Below are 23,350 nucleotides of genomic sequence, written 5' to 3'. Positions count from 1 at the left end.
ATACATACACACACACAAGACACACGACACATACATACACACACACACACACGACATACATACACACACACGACACACATAGACACACATATAGACACACATACACAAATACAGACACATAGATACACACACACGACACATACATACACACACACACACACACGACACATACATACACACACACATACAGACACACACACACATACAGACACACACAACACATACAGACACACACACGACACACATACATACACACACACAACACACATACATACACACACACACACACATAAACATACACAAGACACACACGACACATACAGGAACACAGACAGACACACATACACCCAAGACACATACATACAGACACACACAAGACACACATACCAACAGACAGTCACACATACATACACACACACAAGACACACATATATACAGACACACACACACACACACAAGACATACATACAAAGACACACACACACACACATTATATTTAAGTCACCCTCCTGTTTCCTACCTTTTAGATTCAGGAGGGTGACTTTCCCTGGGGTCCAGTGGTGGCTCAGGTGGATGGCAGTCAGAGTTCCCACTCTGACTCCCTGGTCTTCCTCCCGCGCGGCTCTCAGGGTTAGCTGGGAGGAGTGACGTGCAGTCACTTCCTCCCAGCTCTGCGATGTCATCACAGGGGGCCCGGTCGCGCTGTTAAAGCGCCCAGCGCTGACCGGGCCCCCTCACAATCCACATCCATCGGGTGGCCCTGACAGCATGGGCCACCCGATGGACCCCTCCATATGCGGCCCCGACGGTTTGCCGCGCGGGCCGGGGCCGCAAATTGTCACGGCGGTACCCAGTCACAGGGGTACCGCCGGCTCGCACCCGCCCGCCCGTCCGCCCGGTCGTCAGGTCGTCAAAACCTGGAAATCCCTACCGCCCACCTGAAATCCTAAAACGCCCACTAGTGGGCAGTAGGGACCAGGTTGACGACCCATGCTCTAACTCGATGACCTACATGTTATTTTACATCATTAGGTCTTAACATCTCTACAAAAATGTAAAAAACATTTCGCGTAATTACCTGTTTTTGTTTTTGTTGATTCAGCTTCGTGCTTCTTCACAGGAGTCTCTGTGGAAGATATTACATTCCATGATATACCATAATTGATATAGGAGTAGGTAGAGTAAGTGCCTCTAACTCGATGAACTACATGTTAATTTACATCATTAGGTCTTACAATCTCTACAAAAATTAAAAACATTTCGCGTAATTACCTGTTTTTGTTGGTTCAGCTTCATGCTTCTTCACTGGAGTATCTGTGGAAGATATTACATTCCATGATATACCATAATTGATATGGGAGTAGGTAGAGTAAGTGCCTCTACCTCAATGACCTACATGTTATTTTACATCATTAGGTTTTAACTTCTCCACAAAAATTAAAAAACATTTTGCGTAATTACCTGTTTTTGTTTTTGTTGGTTCAACTTCATGCTTCTTCACTGGAGTCTCTGTGGAACATATTACATTCCATGCTATACCATAAGTAATATGGGAGTAGGTAGAGTAAGTGCCTCTAACTTGATGACCTACATGCTATTTTACATCATTAGGTCTTAACATCTCTACAAAAATGAAAAAAACATTTAGCTTAATTACCTGTTTTTGTTTTTGTTGATTCAGCTTCGTGCTTCTTCACTGGAGTCTCTGTGGAAGATATTACATTCCATGATATACCATAATTGATATGGGAGTAGGTAGAGTAAGTGCCTCTACCTCAATGACCTACATGTTATTTTACATCATTAGGTCTTAACATCTCTACAAATCTAAGAAAACATTTAGCGTAATTACCTGTTTTTGTTTTTGCTGATTCAGCTTCGTGCTTCTTCACTGAAGTCTCTGTGGAAGATATTGCATCCCATTATATACCATAATTGATATGGGAGTAGGTAGAGTAAATGCCTCTAACTCGATGACCTACATGTTATTTTACATCATTAGGTCTTAACATCTCTACAAAAATGAAAAAACATTTAGCGTAATTACCTGTTTTTGTTTTTGTTGGTTCAGCTTCATGCTTCTTAACTGGAGTCTCTGTGGAACATATTACATTCCATGATATACCATAATTGATATGCGAGTAGGTAGAGTAAGTGCCTCTAACTCGATGACCTACATGTTATTTTACATCATTAGGTTTTAACATCTCTACAAAAATGAAAAAACATTTAGCGTAATTACCTGTTTTTGTTTTTGTTGGTTCAGCTTCATACTTCTCCACTTGAGTCTCTGTGGAACATATTACATTCCATGATATACCATGATTGATATGGGAGTAGGTAGAGTAAGTGCCTCTAACTCGATGACCTACATGTTATTTTACATCATTAGGTCTTAACATCTCTACAAATCTAAGAAAACATTTAGCGTAATTACCTGTTTTTGTTTTTGCTGATTCAGCTTCGTGCTTCTTCACTGAAGTCTCTGTGGAAGATATTGCATCCCATGATATACCATAATTGATATAGGAGTAGGTAGAGTAAGTGCATCTACCTCAATGACCTACATGTTATTTTACATCATTAGGTTTTAACATCTCTACAAAAATTAAAAAACATTTAGCCTAATTACCTGTTTTTGTTTTTGTTGGTTCAGCGTCATGCTTCTTCACTAGGCTAGGGTATTCAGTGTCCACTACAATCCTGAAGGACTCATCTGATCTCTGCTGTAAGAACAGCACCCCAAAAACCCCTTTTTAGGGCTAGAACATCAGTCTCCTTTTTTTTGTGTAATGTAATTGCAGTTGCCTGCCTGCCAGCTTCTGTGTCAGGCTCACAGTGCATACTGTGTCCATTTGCCCGTGCCACCACTCACTCACTGGTGTCACAATAGCTTAAGATTGACATTTAAAAAGAAAAAAAACTTTTTTCATTGTAATAGATTGAAGAGCAGTTAGTTGTCTGCCAGCTTCTGTGTCAGGCTCAGTGGATACTGTGCCCATTTGCCCAGTGCCACCACTCATATCTGGTTTCACAAAAGCTTAAGCTTGCATTTAAAACCAATTTTTTTTTCACTGTAATAGATTGAAGAAGAGCAGTTAGTTGTCTGCCAGCTTCTATATCAGGCTCAGTGTATACTGTGCCCATTTGCCCAGTGCCACCACTCACTCACTGCTGGTGTCACAATAGCTTAAGCTTGCATTTAAAACCAAAAAAATTGTTTCACTGTAATAGATTGAAGAAGAGCAGTTCGTTGTCTGCCAGCTTCTGTGTCAGGCTCAGTGGATACTGTGCCCATTTGCCCAGTGCCACCACTCACTCACTGCTGGTGTCACAATAGCTTAAGCTTGCATTTAAAACCCCAAAAAATGTTTCACTGTAATAGATTGAAGAAGAGCAGTTAGTTGTCTGCCAGCTTCTGTGTCAGGCTCAGTGGGTACTGTGACCATTTGCCCAGTGCCACCACTCATATCTGGTGTCTCTGTAGTGTGCTTTTACAAAGAAAAAAAGGTTTCCAGTGTAAGCGAATAGCAGTCAGTATCCTTAAAGTGGGTGTGTCAGGCCTTCAGCGTGTGCCCTGCAGAACCCTGCCAGTGTACTTTGACAGTTGCCACTCATATCTGGTGTCTCTGTAGCGTGCTTTTACAAAGAAAAAGGTTTTCCAGTGTAAGCTAATAGCAGTCAGTGTCCTTAAAGCGGGTGTTTCAGGCCTTCAGCGTGTGCCCTGCAGAAACCTGCCAGCGTACTTTGACAGTTGCCACTCATATCTGGTGTCTCTGTAGTGTGCTTTTACAAAGAAAAACAGTTTTCCAGTGTAAGCTAATTGCAGTCAGTGTCCTTAAAGCGGGTGTGTCAGGCCTTCCTTCAGCGTGTGCCCTGCAGAACCCTGCCAGGGTACTTTGACAGTTGCCACTCATATCTGGTGTCTCTATAGCGTGCTTTTACAAAGAAAAACAGTTTTCCAGTGTAAGCTTATAGCAGTCAGTGTCCTTAAAGCGGGTGTGTCAGGCCTTCCTTCAGCGTGTGCCCTGCAGAACCCTGCCAGCGTACTTTGACAGTTGCCACTCATATCTGGTGTCTCTATAGCATGCTTTTACAAAGAAAAACTGTTTTCCAGTGTAAGCTAATAGCAGTCAGTGTCCTTAAAGCGGGTGTTACAGGCCTTCAGCGTGTGCCCTGCAGAAACCTGCCAGCGTACTTTGACAGTTGCCACTCATATCTGGTTCTCTATAGCGTGCTTTTACAAAGAAAAACAGTTTTCCAGTGTAAGCTAATAGCAGTCAGTGTCCTTAAAGCGGGTGTTTCAGGCCTTCAGCGTGTGCCCTGCAGAACCCTTCCAGCGTACTTTGACAGTTGCCACTCATATCTGGTGTCTCTGTAGTGTGCTTTTACAAAGAAAAAAGTTTTCCAGTGTAAGCTAATAGCAGTCAGTGTCCTTAAAGCGGGTGTTTCAGGCCTTCAGCGTGTGCCCTGCAAAACCCTGCCAGCGTACTTTGACAGTTGCCACTCATATCTGGTGTCTCTGTAGTGTGCTTTTACAAAGAAAAAAAGTTTTCCAGTGTAAGCTAATAGCAGTCAGTGTCCTTAAAGCGAGTGTGTCAGGCCTTCATTCAGCGTGTGCCCTGCAGAACCCTGCCAGCGTACGTTGACAGTTGCCACTCATATCTGGTGTCTCTGTAGCGTGCTTTTACAAAGCAAAAAAAGATTTCCAGTGTAAGCTTATAGCAGGCCTTCAGGCCTTCCTTCAGCGTGTGCCCTGCAGAACCTTGCTAGTGCACATTGCCACTCATATCTGGTGTCACAATTTTGTGCATTTAAAACCACAAAACTTTCTTCACTGTTATAGATTGAATAGCAGTTAGTTGTCTTCAAGCGGGTGTCAGGCCTACAGCGTGTACTCTGCCAACCTCTGCCAGTGCACATTGCCACTTATTTCTGGTGTCACAATTGCGTGCATTTAAAAACATATATTTTTTTTCACTGTTATAGATTGAATAGCAGTTAGTTGTCTTCAAGCGGGTGTGTCAGGCCTACAGCGTGGTCGTGGTGCTGTGATTCCCTTTGGCCCTAGAATAATGCCCAGTTTTCAGAGGCCACGTACCCTGAACTTGAAAAGTTCTGAGGACATAGTTGACTGGCTAACACAGGACACCCAATCTTCTACAGCCTCCGCTCGGAACCTTGACGCACCATCCTCCTCCAGCTTAGCTTCAGGCACCTCTCAAGATACCACTCACCCGCCTGCCTCCACCACCAAAACTAGCACCACAGCCGCTTTACTTGGTATGTCAGAGGAGATATTCACACATCCGTTTGAAGAAATGAGTGATGCGCAACCATTATTGCCAGAGGATGTAGATAACAGGGATATGTCTGAGGCAGGCAGCATTACACACATAGACGTACGGTGTGATGATGATGTTGTACCCGCTGCTGCTTCCTTTGCTGAGTTGTCAGATACAAGTGAAGTGGTTGATGATGATGATGCGTCCATGGATGTCACGTGGGTGCCCGCTCGGCAAGAAGAAGAACAGGGCGAAAGTTCAGATGAGGAGACAGAGAGGAGGAGGATGAGACGAGTTGGAAGCAGGGGGAGGTCGTCGCAAGGAGCTAGTGGCACAGTCAGACAGCATGCATCGGCACCCGGGGTCAGCCCGACAGCACGCCAATCAACGCATGCTGTGTCCACCACCAGAATGCCGTCATTGCAGAGCTCAGCAGTGTGGAATTTTTTTTGTGTGTCTGCCTCTGACAACAGCAATGCCATTTGCAACCTGTGCCAAAAGAAACTGAGTCGTGGGAAGTCCAACACCCACCTAGGTACAACTGCTTTGCGTAGGCACATGATCTCACATCACAAACGCCTATGGGATCAACACATGAGTACAAGCAGCACGCCTACTCGAAGCCGCCATCCACCTCCTGGTCCAGCATCTTCAGCCACGTCAACCACTGCTGTCCTCCTTGCCCCCTCTCAACCATCCGCCACTCCGTCTCCCGCGTTCGGCAGTTCCCGCTCATCTGCCCACAGTCATGTGTCTGTCAAGGACATGTTTGAGCGTCAGAAAGTCACCCCCTTGCCCAGCGTCTGACAGCTGGCTTGTCCGAACTATTAGCCCGCCAGCTTTTACCATAAAAGTTGATGGAGTCTGAGGCGTTCAAAAAATTTGTAGCTATTGGGACACCGCAGTGGAAGGTACCCGGCCGAAATTTCTTTTCACAAAAGGCAATCCCCAACCTGTACTCGATTGTGCAAAAGGAAGTAATGGCATGTCTGGCACACAGTGTTGGGGCAAGGGTCCATCTGACCACTGATACCTGGTCTGCAAAGCATGGTCAGGGAAGGTATATCACCTACACTGCGCATTGGGTAAACCTGCTGACGGCTGCTAAGCATGGAATGCGTGGCTCTGCAGAGGAGTTGGTGACACCGCCACGACTTGCAGGCAGTCCTGCTGCCACCTCCTCTACTCCTCATACTCCATCCTCTTCCATAACCTCCTCAGCTGAGTCCTCTTCTGCTGCTGCATCTTGCTCCACATCAACGGCACCCCCCCAGCTCCCCAGGTACTATTCCACATCCCAGATACAGCAGTGTCACGCCGTCTTGGGTTTGACTTGCTTGAAAGCAGAGAGTCACACCGGACAAGCACTCCTGTCCGCCCTGAACGCACAGGTGGAAAAGTGGCTTACTCCGCAGCAACTGGATATCGGCAAAGTGGTTTGTGACAATGGAAAAAATTTGTTAGCGGCATTGAAGTTGGGCAAGTTGACACGTGCCGTGCATGGCACATGTGTGTAATCTGATCGTACAACGCTTTGTGCATAAGTACACTGGCTTACAGGACGTCCTGAAGCAGGCCAGGAAGGTGTGTGGCCATTTCAGGCGTTCCTACACAGCCATGGCTCACTTTGCCGATATCCAGCGGCGAAACAACATGCCAGTGAGGTGCTTGATTTGCGACAGCCCGACACGTTGAAATTCAACACTCCTAATGTCCCACCGCCTGCTCCAACAAGAAAAAGCTGTTAATGAATATTTGTATCACCAGGGTGCTAGGACAGCCTCTGGGGAGCTGGGAATTTTTTTGCCACGTTACTGGATGCTCATGCGCAATGCCTGTAGGCTCATGCGTCCTTTTGAGGAGGTGACAAACCTAGTCAGTCGCACCGAAGGCACCATCAGCGACATCATACCATTTGTTTTCTTCCTGGAGCGTGCCCTGCGAAGAGTGCTGGATCAGGCCGTAGATGATTGTGAAGAGGAAGAGTTGTGGTCACCATCACCACCAGAAACAGCCTTATCAGCATCGCTTGCTGGACCTGCGGCAACGCTGTAAGAGGATTGTGAGGAAGAGGAGTCAGAGGAGGAATGTGGCTTTGAGGAGGAGGAGGAAGACCAACCACAACAGGCATCCCAGGGTGATCGTTGTCACCTATCTGGTACCCGTGGTGTTGTACGTGGCTGGGGGGAAGAACATACCTTCATTGACATCAGTGAGGAGGAGGAACAGGAAATGAGTAGCTCGGCATCCAACCTTGTGCAAATGGGGTCTTTCATGCTGTCGTGCCTGTTGAGGGACCCTCGTATAAAAAGGCTGAAGGAGAACGACCTGTACTGGGTGTCCACGCTACTAGACCCCCGGTATAAGCAGAAAGTGGCGGAAATGTTACCGAATTACAACAAGTCGGAAAGGATGCAGCATTTGCAAAATAAATTAAAAAGTATGCTCTACACAGCGTATAAGGGTGATGTCACAGCACAACGGGAATCTAACAGGGGGAGAGATGGAAGTCATCCTCTTCCTCCCACGACCACGCCGGCAAGGACAGGACGCTGTAAAGACGTGTTGTTGATGGAGGACATGACAACCTTTTTAAGTCCTACGCATCGCCACAGCCCTTTGGGATCCACCCTCAGAGAACGACTCGACCGACAGGTAGCAGACTAGCTCGCCTTAACTGCAGATATCGACACTCTGAGGAGCGATGAACCCCTTGACTACTGGGTGTGCAGGCTTGACCTGTGGCCTGAGCTATCCCAATTTGTAATAGAACTTCTGGCCTGCCCCGCTTCAAGTGTCCTGTCAGAAAGGGCCTTCAGTGCAGCAGGAGGTATTGTCACTGAGAAGAGAAGTCGCCTAGGTCAAAAAAGTCTAGATTACCTCACCTTTATTAAGATGAATGAGGGATGGATCACGAAGGGACTGACACTGGGCTATACATTCGATTAAAAAAGGCCTGATGAGATGAGCTGCCTTGGGCTAAAAATGGTCCACACGCTGCTGTATTTTAGCTCTGAATGCCGGTTGACTTGCGTGACTTATCTGCCACCAACTAGGGTTCAAGCCGCCATGTTTTAGGGCACTTTCTGCCTGTGAAGCAAACATCAATTTTTCTGGCCGCTGCTACAATACCAAATTTTTAAGGCATGTGTACATGCCTAATTTTTAGGCCCTCTGGTGTTGCACTGTGGCTTCAAAAACCAAACAAAATAAAAAGGCACATAGTGACCCTATGTAGGGGGAACAGTCCCTATTCTGCTCTGTGTCAGTGTGTATCAGGGATTTGACTATCTTTATTCAGATTCCAAAATTACAATTCCAGGAAAAATTTACAAGAACATGTTATGCACATCATAGAAACAACGTGAATTCTGCTCTTTGTCAGTGTCTATCAGGGGCTTTGAGGACGGGGAACAGTCTCTATTCTGCTCTTTGTCAGTGTGTATCAGGGGCTTTGAGGACAGGTGTCAATCCATATCTGCCAAGTGACCCTATGTAGGGTGAACAGTCCCTATTCTGCTCTGTGTCAGTGTGTATCACGGGCTTTGAGGACGGGGAACAGTCTCTATTCTGCTCTGTGTCAGTGTGCTTCAGGGATCCTTAGGATAGGTGTCAATCCATATCTGCCAAGTGACCCTATGTAGGGGAAACAGTCTCTATTCTGCCCTGTGTCAGTGTGTATCATGGTCTCTGAGGACGGGGAACAGTCTCTATTCTGCTCTGTGTCAGTGTGTATCAGGGGCTTTGAGGACGGGGAACAGTCTCTATTCTGCTCTGTGTCAGTGTGTATCATGGTCTCTGAGGACGGGGAACAGTCTCTATTCTGCTCTTGCATTTCTATTTCTTCTTAGATAACAAAACAATTCTGAGACGACGTTGGCAGGGCTATTCACTTGTGTGATCTGTCATGAATTGTCATTTGAATGTTAATTTGAACTGTGGGGCACAAGAACTTGAATCTGACAATTTTTATTTTATCAGAGAACTTGTTCGGGATACAGAAAGGAAAAAAGGGAGGGTAAGCGGTTAAGGTACATCTTATACATTCAAGAGCAAACTGGTTATTCATTCTCGTGGGAGTTTTTCCGCTGCCCTTGTGCCTTCTGTCTAGTATCATGTCAGGGTTGTCTTTCTCTCCTAAACCTGGGTTTGGTCCGGGGTATGGGAAGCAGGAAACCTGGGGACAGGCTACGGTAGGGGAAGAAGAACGGGGGAAATAGATGTCGGAAGCCCCTCATCTCCCTTTGTCTCCTTCTTAGTTAGCACGCTGTGTGCAGTCACCGGGTCTTTTCCCTTATCTAACTACTTAACTATGTACAATGTGGGTGTTTGTTCCGTTATGCCCTGTAGATTGTTTAACCTCAGCTTGGTATACCTCAATGTTGGCTGTTGTACCATGGTGTTTGGAGTCGTTGTCTCTCTGCGTCAGAGCAGTTAGGTCTTAGGAGTGGTACTATTCATCCTTCGTGTATATATATATATATGTGATATGTTATTGTTCTAACACGACCCCCTCCTCCTCCTTCCTCAGATATGCCTCCCATATGTTCCTGGCTTCCACTATGTGGTGTGGGGGGTGTAGCCGCTGGCAGGTTTTTGTTTAATATGCTAGGTTTAGGGAGATCTGTTGGAGAAGGCTAGATCTCTCCGGTGGCTGTTGTTGTTTCCACCCTCTGGCTATTAATAAGTTGGCAGCAATCAAAATATGATATGTTAGGTTGGCATGTGCTTTTGGGAATGGGTCAATCGAGATGAAGAGTAGGGCATTTTCTGGTCTCAGGTTGGTTCTCGTGACCAGTGCCCCTTGTATCACCCCCTCAACTGCCTTCCAGTATCCTCTGATGGCCGAGCAGGCCCAGCAGATGTGGAGCATTGTGCCCTACTCTATTAAACATCTCCAGCAAAGTCTCGAGGTGTTGGGATATATGGTCGCTAGTCTAGTCGGTACCAAGTACCACCTATATTGTATCTTGCGCATTAGCTCTAGGTGGGATGCGCATCTGGATCTACCTTTATGGGCTATGAAGGCTTGGTTCCATTGTTCTTCTGAGAAGACTGTACTCAAATCCTTATGCCATGCCTCTATGAATTTGTCTAGCTGCGGTGGTGGCTGTTGGGTAGGATTATTTAGAATTGCATACATGAGTGAAAGCGGTTTCTTGGGCATTGTTCTAGATTTGCATGCTTTCTCTATACAACGCGTGTGGGTCAGAGTTGTCAGGATAGTGGAGTTTGTCAGTGCTCCCTTTAGTTGTAGTTAGGAGAATATCGCTCTTTGTGGCAAATCGTAACTCTGTTGCAGGTCGGGGAATTGTCTCAGCTGTCCTTGATTATAGAGGTGTCTAACCAACGTGCATCGTCGCTCGGTCCATAGTTGATGGTCAAATGTGGGATTCATCATGTGTATGCAGTATAGTGGTGTGGCCAGCGCCCATTTATCTGTATAACCTAATTGTGGTTTAATCGTATCCCAGGTTTTCAGCAGGATTGCAGTAGTGGCCGGTGTGTCTGGTAGTTTAGGGCGATGTCTATGTGGAACCCAGAATAAGTACCTAAGGCCCTTGGGGCAAGCCCACGTTGATTCCATGTCCACCCATTGTGGTATGTTGTGGGCTGTGTGTGCCTGCAGGGCGGTGGTCATCAGCGCTGCCCTATAGTAGGTTCTCACCTCTGGTAGTCCTAGCCCTCCCTGCTCTAGGGGTTTGGTGAGTATGCTAGTGGCTACCCTGATTTTTTTGTGTGCCCACACGAAGCTAGTGAGAGTCCTTTGTAGACGTCGCAAGTACGCATTGGGTAAGGGGATCTGTAGCGTTCTAGTCAGGTATTGGAATTTTCGGCAGCAGCAGTTTCCCTTTTTTTTTTTAAGAATTTGCCAGTAATCTTTTTTTGAAGTTGTTCCCCTCCTCTTGACATGATCAATGACCTGAGAGCCTCCGTAAGCAGGGTTGACCTGTTAGTCCCGTTTTCCATTCAAGTTGTGCATGATGTCCAGGCTAGGTTTCCAGGGACAAATGTTGTAGCCTGTTGAACGAGGTGACCTTGCTCGGGTCCCAGGTGTGCGGTTCCTAAAATCGCTGCCATATACACGTCCACTGATAGGAGACGCAACAGGTATTAAACTGATAAGAATAGTACTACTTAACACACCACTCCTATCTGGTGGCACATTAGATTGCACGCGCAGTGCCCCAAATTTGAAGTAGGAGGACCGACCAAGCATCTTTTTCCATCTCCCTGTTCCAAAAATCGCTGCCATATACACATCCACTGATAGGAGACGCAACAGGTATTAAACTGATAAGAATAGTACTACTTAACACATCTTATAATAACGCAGAGAGAGGCCACGCAGAGAGAGGAGTCTGAAGAAGAGGAGTCAGAGGAGGAAGGTGGCTTTGAGGAGGTGGAAGACCAAACACAGCAGGCGTCCCAGGGGGCTTGTTGTCAACGTTCGGGGACCCTTGGTGTTGTATGTGGCTGGGTGGAGGAAGAGACCTTCAATGACATCAGTGAGGACAAGGAACGGGACATGGCTAGCTTGGTATCCAACCTTGTGCAAATGGACTGTTTGCGGTTGTTTGCGATACCATTAAACGGGGAGTTTGGTCCGTCACTGTGAAGCGGGCGTAACCCTTACACTACCTGATCGATACAACATCATACAGTAGATCCCCCCCCCTCATTATTTGTATGGCCCCCACCCACCGCTCTCGGGTGGAGGCGGGGGGGAGGACAGTAGGTCCCCCCCATTGTGATTTATGCCCCCCACCGCGCAGGGGTGGGGGCTGGGGGGGAGGGCAGTAGGTCCCCCACCTTATCCTTATTTACTGAATATTCCCCTGTATAATAATGTTTGGCATTTAGTGAATATTTCCCATTCTGCTCTGAGTCAGTGGGTATCAGGGTCTCTGAGGACAGGTGTCAATCCAGATCTGCCAAGTGACAATATGTAGGGGGAACAGTCCCTATTCTGCTCTGTGTCAGTGTGTATCAGGGGCTTTGAGGATGGGGAACAGTCTCTATTCTGCTCTGTGTCAGTGTGTATCAGGGGCTTTGAGGACGGGGAACAGTCTCTATTCTGCTCTTTGTCAGTGTGCATCATGGTCTCTGAGGACGGGGAACAGTCTCTATTCTGCCCTGTGTCAGTGTGTATCAGGGGCTTTGAGGACAGGTGTCAATGCATATCTGCCAAGTGACCCTATGTAGGGGGAACAGTCTCTATTCTGCTCTGTGTCAGTGTGTATCATGGTCTCTGAGGACAGGGAACAGTCTCTATTCTGCTCTGTGTCAGTGTGTATCAGGGGCTTTGAGGACCGGTGTCAATCCATACCTGCCAAGTGACCCTATGTAAGGGGAACAGTCCCTATTCTGCTCTGTGTCCATGTGCATCAGGGGCTCTGAGGACAGGTGTCAATCCATATGTCAAGGTGTCAATATGTCATATGTCAGGTGTCAATCCATATTCCTTGCGATTTAGGAATGTTAGGTGATTTCTGCCCTTTATGGATTAAAACCAGACTCTCCATCAACTGTGTAATTTTCCATGGGAGCTTTGCCATGGATCCCCCTCCGGCAAGCCACAGTCAAGGTGTTAGTCCCCTTGAAACAACTTTTCCATCACTTTTGTGGCCAGAAAGAGTCCCTGTGGGTTTTAAAATTTGCCTGCCCATTGAAGTCAATGGCGGTTCGCACAGTTCGCAAACGTTTGCGGAAGTTCCCGTTCGCCGTTCGCGAACCGAAAATTTTGGGTTCGCGACATCACTAGTTATTTTACATCATTAGGTCTTAACATCTCTACAAAAATGAAAAAACATTTAGAGTAATTACCTGTTTTTGTTTTTGTTGGTTCAGCTTCGTGCTTCTTCACTGGAGTCTCTGTGGAACATATTACATTCCATGATATACCATAATTGATATGGGAGTAGGTAGAGTAAGTGCCTCTACCTCAATGACCTACATGTTATTTTACATCATTAGGTCTTAACATCTCTACAAAAATAAAAAAAACATATAGCGTAATTACCTGTTTTTGTTTTTGTTGGTTCAGCTTCATGCTTCTTCACTGGAGTCTCTGTGGAACATATTACATTCCATGATATACCATAATTGATATGGGAGTAGGTAGAGTAAGTGCCTCTAACTCGATGACCTACATGTTATTTTACATCATTAGGTCTTAACATCTCTACAAATTTAAAAAAACATTTAGCGTAATTATCTGTTTTTGTTTTTGCTGGTTCAGCTTCATGCTTCTTCACTGGAGTCTCTGTGGAACATATTACATTCCATGATATACCATAATTGATATGGGAATAGATAGAGTAAGTGCCTCTAACTCGATGACCTACATGTTATTTAACATCATTAGGTCTTAACATCTCTACAAAAATAAAAAAAACATTTAGCGTAATTACCTGTTTTTGTTTTTGTTGATTCAGCTTCGTGCTTCTTCACTGGAGACTCTGTGGAAGATATTGCATTCCATGATATACCATAATTGATATAGGAGTAGGTAGAGTAAGTGCCTCTACCTCAGTGACCTACATGTTATTTTACATCATTAGGTTTTAACATCTCTACAAAAATTAAAAAACATTTAGCATAATTACCTGTTTTTGTTTTTGTTGGTTCAGCTTCATGCTTCTTCACTGGAGTCTCTGTGGAACATATTACATTCCATGATATACCATAATTGAAATGGGAGTAGGTAGAGTAAGTGCCTCTAACACGATGACCTACATGTTATTTTACATCATTAGATCTTAACATCTATACAAAAATTAAAAAACATGCAGCGTTATTACCTGTTTTTGTTCTTGTTGGTTCAGCTTCATGCTTCTTCACTGGAGTCTCTGTGGAACATATTACATTCCATAATATACCATACTTGATATTCGAGTAGGTAGAGTAAGTGCCTCTAACTCGATGACCTACATGTTATTTTACATCATTAGGTTTTAACATCTCTACAAAAATTAAAAAAACATTTAGCCTAATTAACTGTTTTTGTTTTTGTTGGTTCAGCTTCGTGCTTCTTCACTGGAGTCTCTGTGGAAGATATTGCATTCCATGTATACCATAATTGATATGGGAATAGATAGAGTAAGTGCCTCTAACTCGATGACCTACATGTTATTTAACATCATTAGGTCTTAACATCTCTACAAATTTATAAAACATTTAGCTTAATTACCTGTTTTTGTTGGTTCAGCTTCGTGCTTCTTCACTGGAGTCTCTGTGGAAGATATTGCATTCCATGATATACCATAATTGATATAGAAGTAGGTAGAGTAAGTGCCTCTACCTCAATGACCTACATGTTATTTTACATTATTAGGTTTTAACATCTCTACAAAAATGAAAAAACATATAGCGTAATTACCTGTTTTTGTTTTTGTTGGTTCAGCTTCATGCTTCTTCACTGGAGTCTCTGTGGAACATATTACATTCCATGATATACCATAATTGATATGGGAGTAGGTAGAGTAAGTGCCTCTAACTCGATGACCTACATGTTATTTTACATCATTAGATCTTAACATCTATACAAAAATTAAAAAACATGTAGCGTTATTACCTGTTTTTGTTTTTGTTGGTTCAGCTTCCTGCTTCTTCACTGGAGTCTCTGTGGAACATATTACATTCCATGATATACCATAATTGATATTCGAGTAGGTAGAGTAAGTGCCTCTAACTCGATGACCTACATGTTATTTTACATCATTAGGTTTTAACATCTCTACAAAAATGTAAAAACATTTAGCCTAATTAACTGTTTTTGTTTTTGTTGATTCAGCTTCGTGCTTCTTCACTGGAGTCTCTGTGGAAGATATTGCATTCCATGATATACCATAATTGATATAGGAGTAGGTAGAGTAAGTGCCTCTACCTCAATGACCTACATGTTATTTTACATCATTAGGTCTTAACATCTCTACAAATTTAAAAAACATTTAGCTTAATTACCTGTTTTTGTTGGTTCAGCTTCGTGCTTCTTCACTGGAGTCTCTGTGGAACATATTACATTCCATGATGTACCATAATTGATATGGGAGTAGGTAGAGTAAGTGCCTCTACCTCGACGACCTACATGTTATTTCCCATCATTAGGTTTTAACTTCTCTACAAAAATTAAAAAACATTTAGCATAATTACCTGTTTTTGTTTTTGTTGGTTCAGCTTCATGCTTCTTCACTGGAGTCTCTGTGGAACATATTACATTCCATGATATACCATAATTGATATGGGAGTAGGTAGAGTAAGTGCCTCTAACTCGATGACCTACATGTTATTTTACATCATTAGATCTTAACAACTATACAAAAATTAAAAAAAACATGCAGCGTTATTACCTGTTTTTGTTCTTGTTGGTTCAGCTTCATGCTTCTTCACTGGAGTCTCTGTGGAACATATTACATTCCATAATATACCATACTTGATATTCGAGTAGGTAGAGTAAGTGCCTCTAACTCGATGACCTACATGTTATTTTACATCATTAGGTTTTAACATCTCTACAAAAATTAAAAAAACATTTAGCCTAATTAACTGTTTTTGTTTTTGTTGGTTCAGCTTCGTGCTTCTTCACTGGAGTCTCTGTGGAAGATATTGCATTCCATGTATACCATAATTGATATGGGAATAGATAGAGTAAGTGCCTCTAACTCGATGACCTACATGTTATTTAACATCATTAGGTCTTAACATCTCTACAAATTTATAAAACATTTAGCTTAATTACCTGTTTTTGTTGGTTCAGCTTCGTGCTTCTTCACTGGAGTCTCTGTGGAAGATATTGCATTCCATGATATACCATAATTGATATAGAAGTAGGTAGAGTAAGTGCCTCTACCTCAATGACCTACATGTTATTTTACATTATTAGGTTTTAACATCTCTACAAAAATGAAAAAACATATAGCGTAATTACCTGTTTTTGTTTTTGTTGGTTCAGCTTCATGCTTCTTCACTGGAGTCTCTGTGGAACATATTACATTCCATGATATACCATAATTGATATGGGAGTAGGTAGAGTAAGTGCCTCTAACTCGATGACCTACATGTTATTTTACATCATTAGATCTTAACATCTATACAAAAATTAAAAAACATGTAGCGTTATTACCTGTTTTTGTTTTTGTTGGTTCAGCTTCCTGCTTCTTCACTGGAGTCTCTGTGGAACATATTACATTCCATGATATACCATAATTGATATTCGAGTAGGTAGAGTAAGTGCCTCTAACTCGATGACCTACATGTTATTTTACATCATTAGGTTTTAACATCTCTACAAAAATGTAAAAACATTTAGCCTAATTAACTGTTTTTGTTTTTGTTGATTCAGCTTCGTGCTTCTTCACTGGAGTCTCTGTGGAAGATATTGCATTCCATGATATACCATAATTGATATAGGAGTAGGTAGAGTAAGTGCCTCTACCTCAATGACCTACATGTTATTTTACATCATTAGGTCTTAACATCTCTACAAATTTAAAAAACATTTAGCTTAATTACCTGTTTTTGTTGGTTCAGCTTCGTGCTTCTTCACTGGAGTCTCTGTGGAACATATTACATTCCATGATGTACCATAATTGATATGGGAGTAGGTAGAGTAAGTGCCTCTACCTCGACGACCTACATGTTATTTCCCATCATTAGGTTTTAACTTCTCTACAAAAATTAAAAAACATTTAGCGTAATTACCTGTTTTTGTTTTTGTTGGTTCAGCTTCATGCTTCTTCACTGGAGTCTCTGTGGAACATATTACATTCCATGATATACCATAATTGATATGGGAGTAGGTAGAGTAAGTGCCTCTAACTCGATGACCTACATGTTATTTTACATCATTAGATCTTAACAACTATACAAAAATTAAAAAACATGTAGCGTTATTACCTGTTTTTGTTTTTGTTGGTTCAGCTTCATGCTTCTTCACTGGAGTCTCTGTGGAACATATTACATTCCATGATATACCATGATTGATATTCGAGTAGGTAGAGTAAGTGCCTCTAACTCGATGACCTACATGTTATTTTACATCATTAGGTTTTAACATCTCTACAAAAATTAAAAAACATTTAGCCTAATTACCTGTTTTTGTTTTTGTTGGTTCAGCTTCGTGCTTCTTCACTGGAGTCTCTGTGGAAGATATTGCATTCCATGATATACCATAATTGATATAGGAGTAGGTAGAGTAAGTGCCTCTACCTCAATGACCTACATGTTATTTTACATCATTAGGTCTTAACATCTCTACAAATTTAAAAAACATTTAGCTTAATTACCTGTTTTTGTTGGTTCAGCTTCGTGCTTCTTCACTGGAGTCTCTGTGGAAGATATTGCATTCCATGATATACCATAATTGATATAGAAATAGGTAGAGTAAGTGCCTCTACCTCAATGACCTACATGTTATTTTACATCATTAGGTTTTAACATCTCTACAAAAATGAAAAAACATATAGCGTAATTACCTGTTTTTGTTTTTGTCGGTTCAGCTTCATGCTTCTTCACTGGAGTCTCAGTGGAACATATTACATTCCATGATATACCATAATTGATATGGGAGTAGGTAGAGTAAGTGCCTCTAACTAGATGACCTACATGTTATTTTACATCATTAGATCTTAACATCTATACAAAAATTTAAAAACATGTAGCGGTATTACCTGTTTTTGTTTTTGTTGGTTCAGCTTCCTGCTTCTTCACTGGAGTCTCTGTGGAACATATTACATTCCATGATATACCATAATTGATATTCGAGTAGGTAGAGTAAGTGCCTCTAACTCGATGACCTACATGTTATTTTACATCATTAGGTTTTAACATCTTTACAAAAATTTAAAAACATTTAGCCTAATTAACTGTTTTTGTTTTTGTTGGTTCAGCTTCGTGCTTCTTCACTGGAGTCTCTGTGGAAGATATTGCATTCCATGATATACCATAATTGATATAGGAGTAGGTAGAGTAAGTGCCTCTACCTCAATGACCTACATGTTATTTTACATCATTAGGTCTTAACATCTCTACAAATTTAAAAAAACATTTAGCTTAATTACCTGTTTTTGTTGGTTCAGCTTCGTGTTTCTTCACTGGAGTCTCTGTGGAACATATTACATTCCATGATGTACCATAATTGATATGGGAGTAGGTAGAGTAAGTGCCTCTACCTCGACGACCTACATGTTATTTCACATCATTAGGTTTTAACTTCTCTACAAAAATTAAAAAACATTTAGCGTAATTACCTGTTTTTGTTTTTGTTGGTTCAGCTTCATGCTTCTTCACTGGAGTCTCTGTGGAACATATTACATTCCATGATATACCATAATTGATATGGGAGTAGGTAGAGTAAGTGCCTCTAACTCGATGACCTACATGTTATTTTACATCATTAGATCTTAACATCTATACAAAATTAAAAAACATGTAGCGTTATTACCTGTTTTTGTTTTTGTTGGTTCAGCTTCCTGATTCTTCACTGGAGTCTCTGTGGAACATATTACATTCCATGATATACCATAATTGATATTCGAGTAGGTAGAGTAAGTGCCTCTAACTCGATGACCTACATGTTATTTTACATCATTAGGTTTTAACATCTCTACAAAAATTAAAAAAACATTTAGCCTAATTAACTGTTTTTGTTTTTGTTGGTTCAGCTTCGTGCTTCTTCACTGGAGTCTCTGTGGAAGATATTGCATTCCATGATATACCATAATTGATATAGGAGTAGGTAGAGTAAGTGCCTCTACCTCAATGACCTACATGTTATTTTACATCATTAGGTCTTAACATCTCTACAAATTTATAAAGCATTTAGCTTAATTACATGTTTTTGTTGGTTCAGCTTCGTGCTTCTTCACTGGAGTCTCTGTGGAACATATTACATTCCATGATGTACCATAATTGATATGGGAGTAGGTAGAGTAAGTGCCTCTACCTCGACGACCTACATGTTATTTCACATCATTAGGTTTTAACTTCTCTACAAAAATTAAAAAACATTTAGCGTAATTACCTGTTTTTGTTTTTGTTGGTTCAGCTTCATGCTTCTTCACTGGAGTCTCTATGGAACATATTACATTCCATGATATACCATAATTAATATGGGAGTAGGTAGAGTAAGTGCCTCTAACTTGATGACCTACATGTTATTTGACATCATTAGGTCTTAACATCTCTACAAAAATGAAAAATCATTTAGCGTAATTACCTGTTTTTGTTTTTGTTGATTCAACTTCGTGCTTCTTCACTGGAGTCTCTGTGGGAGATATTACATTCCATTATATACCATAATTGATATGGGAGTAGGTAGAGTAAGTGCCTCTACCTCAATGACCTACATGTTATTTTACATCATTAGGTTTTAACATCTCTACAAAAATTAAAAAAACATTTAGCCTAATTATCTGTTTTTGTTTTTGTTGGTTCAGCTTCGTGCTTATTCACTTGAGTCTCTGTGGAACATATTACATTCCATGATATACCATAATTGATATGGGAATAGGTAGAGTAAGTGCCTCTAACTTGATGACATACATGTTATTTTACATCATTAGGTTTTAACATCTCTACAAAAATTAAAAAACATTTAGCCTAATTACCTGTTTTTGTTTTTGTTGGTTCAGCTTCGTGCTTCTTCACTGGAGTCTCTGTGGAAGATATTGCATTCCATGATATACCATAATTGATATAGGAGTAGGTAGAGTAAGTGCCTCTACCTCAATGACCTACATGTTATTTTACATCATTAGGTCTTAACATCTCTACAAATTTAAAAAAACATTTAGCTTAATTACCTGTTTTTGTTGGTTCAGCTTCGTGCTTCTTCACTGGAGTCTCTGTGGAAGATATTGCATTCCATGATATACCATAATTGATATGGGAGGAGGTAGTGTAAGTGCCTCTAACTCGATGACCTACATGTTATTTTACATCATTAGGTCTTAACATCTCTACAAAAATTAAAAAGCATTTAGCGTAATTACCTGTTTTTGTTTTTGTTGGTTCAGCTTCGTGCTTCTTCACTGGAGTCTCTGTGGAAGATACTACATTCCATGATATACCATAATTGATACAGGAGTCGGTAGAGTAAGTGTCTCTACCTCGACGACCTAAATGTTATTTCACATCATTAGGTTTTAACTTCTCTACAAAAATTTAAAAACATTAAGCGTAATTACCTGTTTTTGTTTTTGTTGGTTCAGCTTCATGCTTCTTCACTGGAGTCTCTGTGGAACATATTACATTCCATGATATACCATAATTAATATGGGAGTAGGTAGAGTAAGTGCCTCTAACTTGATGACCTACATGTTATTTGACATCATTAAGTCTTAACATCTCTACAAAAATGAAAAAACATTTAGCGTAATTACCTGTTTTTGGTTTTGTTGATTCAACTTCGTGCTTCTTCACTGGAGTCTCTGTGGAAGATATTACATTCCATGATATACCATAATTGATATGGGAGTAGGTAGAGTAAGTGCCTCTACCTCAATGACCTACATGTTATTTTACATCATTAGATCTTAACATCTCTACAAAAATTAAAAAAACATTTAGCGTTATTACCTGTTTTTGTTTTTGTTGGTTCAGCTTCATGCTTCTTCACTGGAGTCTCTGTGGAAGATATTGCATTCCATGATATACCATAATTGATATAGGAGTAGGTAGAGTAAGTGCCTCTACCTCAATGACCTACATGTTCTTTTACATCATTAGGTCTTAACATCTCTACAAATGTAAAAAACATTTAGCTTAATTACCTGTTTTTGTTGGTTCAGCTTCGTGCTTCTTCACTGGAGTCTCTGTGGAAGATATTGCATTCCATGATATACCATAATTGATATGGGAGAAGGTAGTGTAAGTGCCTCTAACTCGATGACCTACATGTTATTTTACATCATTAGGTCTTAACATCTCTACAAAAATTAAAAAGCATTTAGCGTAATTACCTGTTTTTGTTTTTGTTGGTTCAGCTTCATGCTTCTTCACTGGAGTCTCTGTGGAACATATTACATTCCATGATATACCATAATTAATATGGGAGTAGGTAGAGTAAGTGCCTCTAACTTGATGACCTACATGTTATTTGACATCATTAGGTCTTAACATCTCTACAAAAATGAAAAAACATTTAGCGTAATTACCTGTTTTTGTTTTTGTTGGTTCAGCTTCGTGCTTCTTCACTGGAGTCTCTGTGGAAGATACTACATTCCATGATATACCATAATTGATACAGGAGTCGGTAGAGTAAGTGTCTCTACCTCGACGACCTAAATGTTATTTCACATCATTAGGTTTTAACTTCTCTACAAAAATTAAAAAACATTAAGCGTAATTACCTGTTTTTGTTTTTGTTGGTTCATCTTCATGCTTCTTCACTGGAGTCTCTGTGGAACATATTACATTCCATGATATACCATAATTAATATGGGAGTAGGTAGAGTAAGTGCCTCTAACTTGATGACCTACATGTTATTTGACATCATTAGGTCTTAACATCTCTACAAAAATGAAAAAAACATTTAGCGTAATTACCTGTTTTTGTTTTTGTTGATTCAACTTCGTGCTTCTTCACTGGAGTCTCTGTGGAAGATATTACATTCCATGATATACCTGATATACCATAATCGATATGGGAGTAGGTAGAGTAAGTGCCTCTACCTCAATGACCTACATGTTATTTTACATCATTAGATCTTAACATCTCTACAAAAATTAAAAAAACATTTAGCGTTATTACCTGTTTTTGTTTTTGTTGGTTCAGCTTCCTGCTTCTTCACTGGAGTCTCTGTGGAAGATACTACATTCCATGATATACCATAATTGATACAGGAGTCGGTAGAGTAAGTGCCTCTACCTCGACGACCTACATGTTATTTCACATCATTAGGTTTTAACTTCTCTACAAAAATTAAAAAACATTTAGCGTAATTACCTGTTTTTGTTTTTGTTGGTTCAGCTTCATGCTTCTTCACTGGAGTCTCTGTGGAACATATTACATTCCATGATATACCATAATTGATATAGGAGTAGGTAAGTCAAGTGCCTCTAACTCGATGACATCCATGTTATTTTACATCATTAGGTCTTAACATCTCTACAAAAATTAAAAAACATTTAGCGTAATTACCTGTTTTTGTTTTTGTTGGTTCAGCTTTGTGCTTCTTCACTGGAGTCTCTGTGGAAGATATTACATTCCATGATATACCATAATTGATATAGGAGTAAGTAGAGTAAGTGCCTCTACCTCGATGACCTACATGTTAATTTACATCATTAGGCTTTAACATCTCTACAAAAATAAAAAAAAACATTTGGCGTAATTACCTGTTTTTGTTGGTTCAGCTTCATGCTTCTTCACTGGAGTCTCTGTGGAACATATTACATTCCATGATATACCATAATTGATATGGGAGTAGGTAGAGTAAGTGCCTCTAACTCGATGACATCCATGTTATTTTACATCATTAGGTCTTAACATCTCTACAAAAATTAAAAAACATTTAGCGTAATTACCTGTTTTTGTTTTTGTTGGTTCAGCTTTGTGCTTCTTCACTGGAGTCTCTGTGGAAGATATTACATTCCATGATATACCATAATTGATATAGGAGTAAGTAGAGTAAGTGCCTCTACCTCGATGACCTACATGTTAATTTACATCATTAGGCTTTAACATCTCTACAAAAATAAAAAAAAACATTTGGCGTAATTACCTGTTTTTGTTGGTTCAGCTTCATGCTTCTTCACTGGAGTCTCTGTGGAACATATTACATTCCATGATATACCATAATTGATATAGGAGTAGGTAGAGTAAGTGCCTTTAACTCGATGACTAGTGATGTCCCGAACGGTTCCCTGGCGAATAGTTCCTGGCGAACATAGCGTGTTCGCGTTCGCCACGGACGGCAAACATATGCAATGTTCGGTCTGCCCCTTATTCGGCATAATTGAGTAAACTTTGACCCTGTACCTCACAGTCAGCAGACACATTCCAGCCAATCAGCAGCAGACCCTCCCTCCCAGACCCTCCCACCTCCTAGACAGCATACAAT

The 23,350-nt window shown here is 41.3% G+C and overlaps 1 protein-coding gene across 1 annotated transcript in view; it reads right to left on the bottom strand.

Moving 5' to 3' along the window:
* TRDN (triadin) overlaps positions 1 to 23,350 on the bottom strand; it is a 781,460-nt gene that overhangs the window by 189,162 nt on the left and 568,948 nt on the right. The window contains exons 58-59 of the mRNA XM_063441781.1: positions 22,039 to 22,086; positions 19,702 to 19,747 (exon numbers count right to left, since the gene is read on the bottom strand). Of these exons, the coding sequence (XP_063297851.1) occupies positions 19,702 to 19,747; positions 22,039 to 22,086 (94 nt within the window). The remainder of the gene's footprint in view (positions 1 to 19,701; positions 19,748 to 22,038; positions 22,087 to 23,350) is intronic.

Source organism: Pelobates fuscus, chromosome 2 (assembly GCF_036172605.1).
Source record: "Pelobates fuscus isolate aPelFus1 chromosome 2, aPelFus1.pri, whole genome shotgun sequence".
Classification (NCBI taxonomy): Eukaryota; Metazoa; Chordata; class Amphibia; order Anura; family Pelobatidae; genus Pelobates; species Pelobates fuscus.
This window is presented reverse-complemented; position numbering and strand designations above follow the sequence as displayed.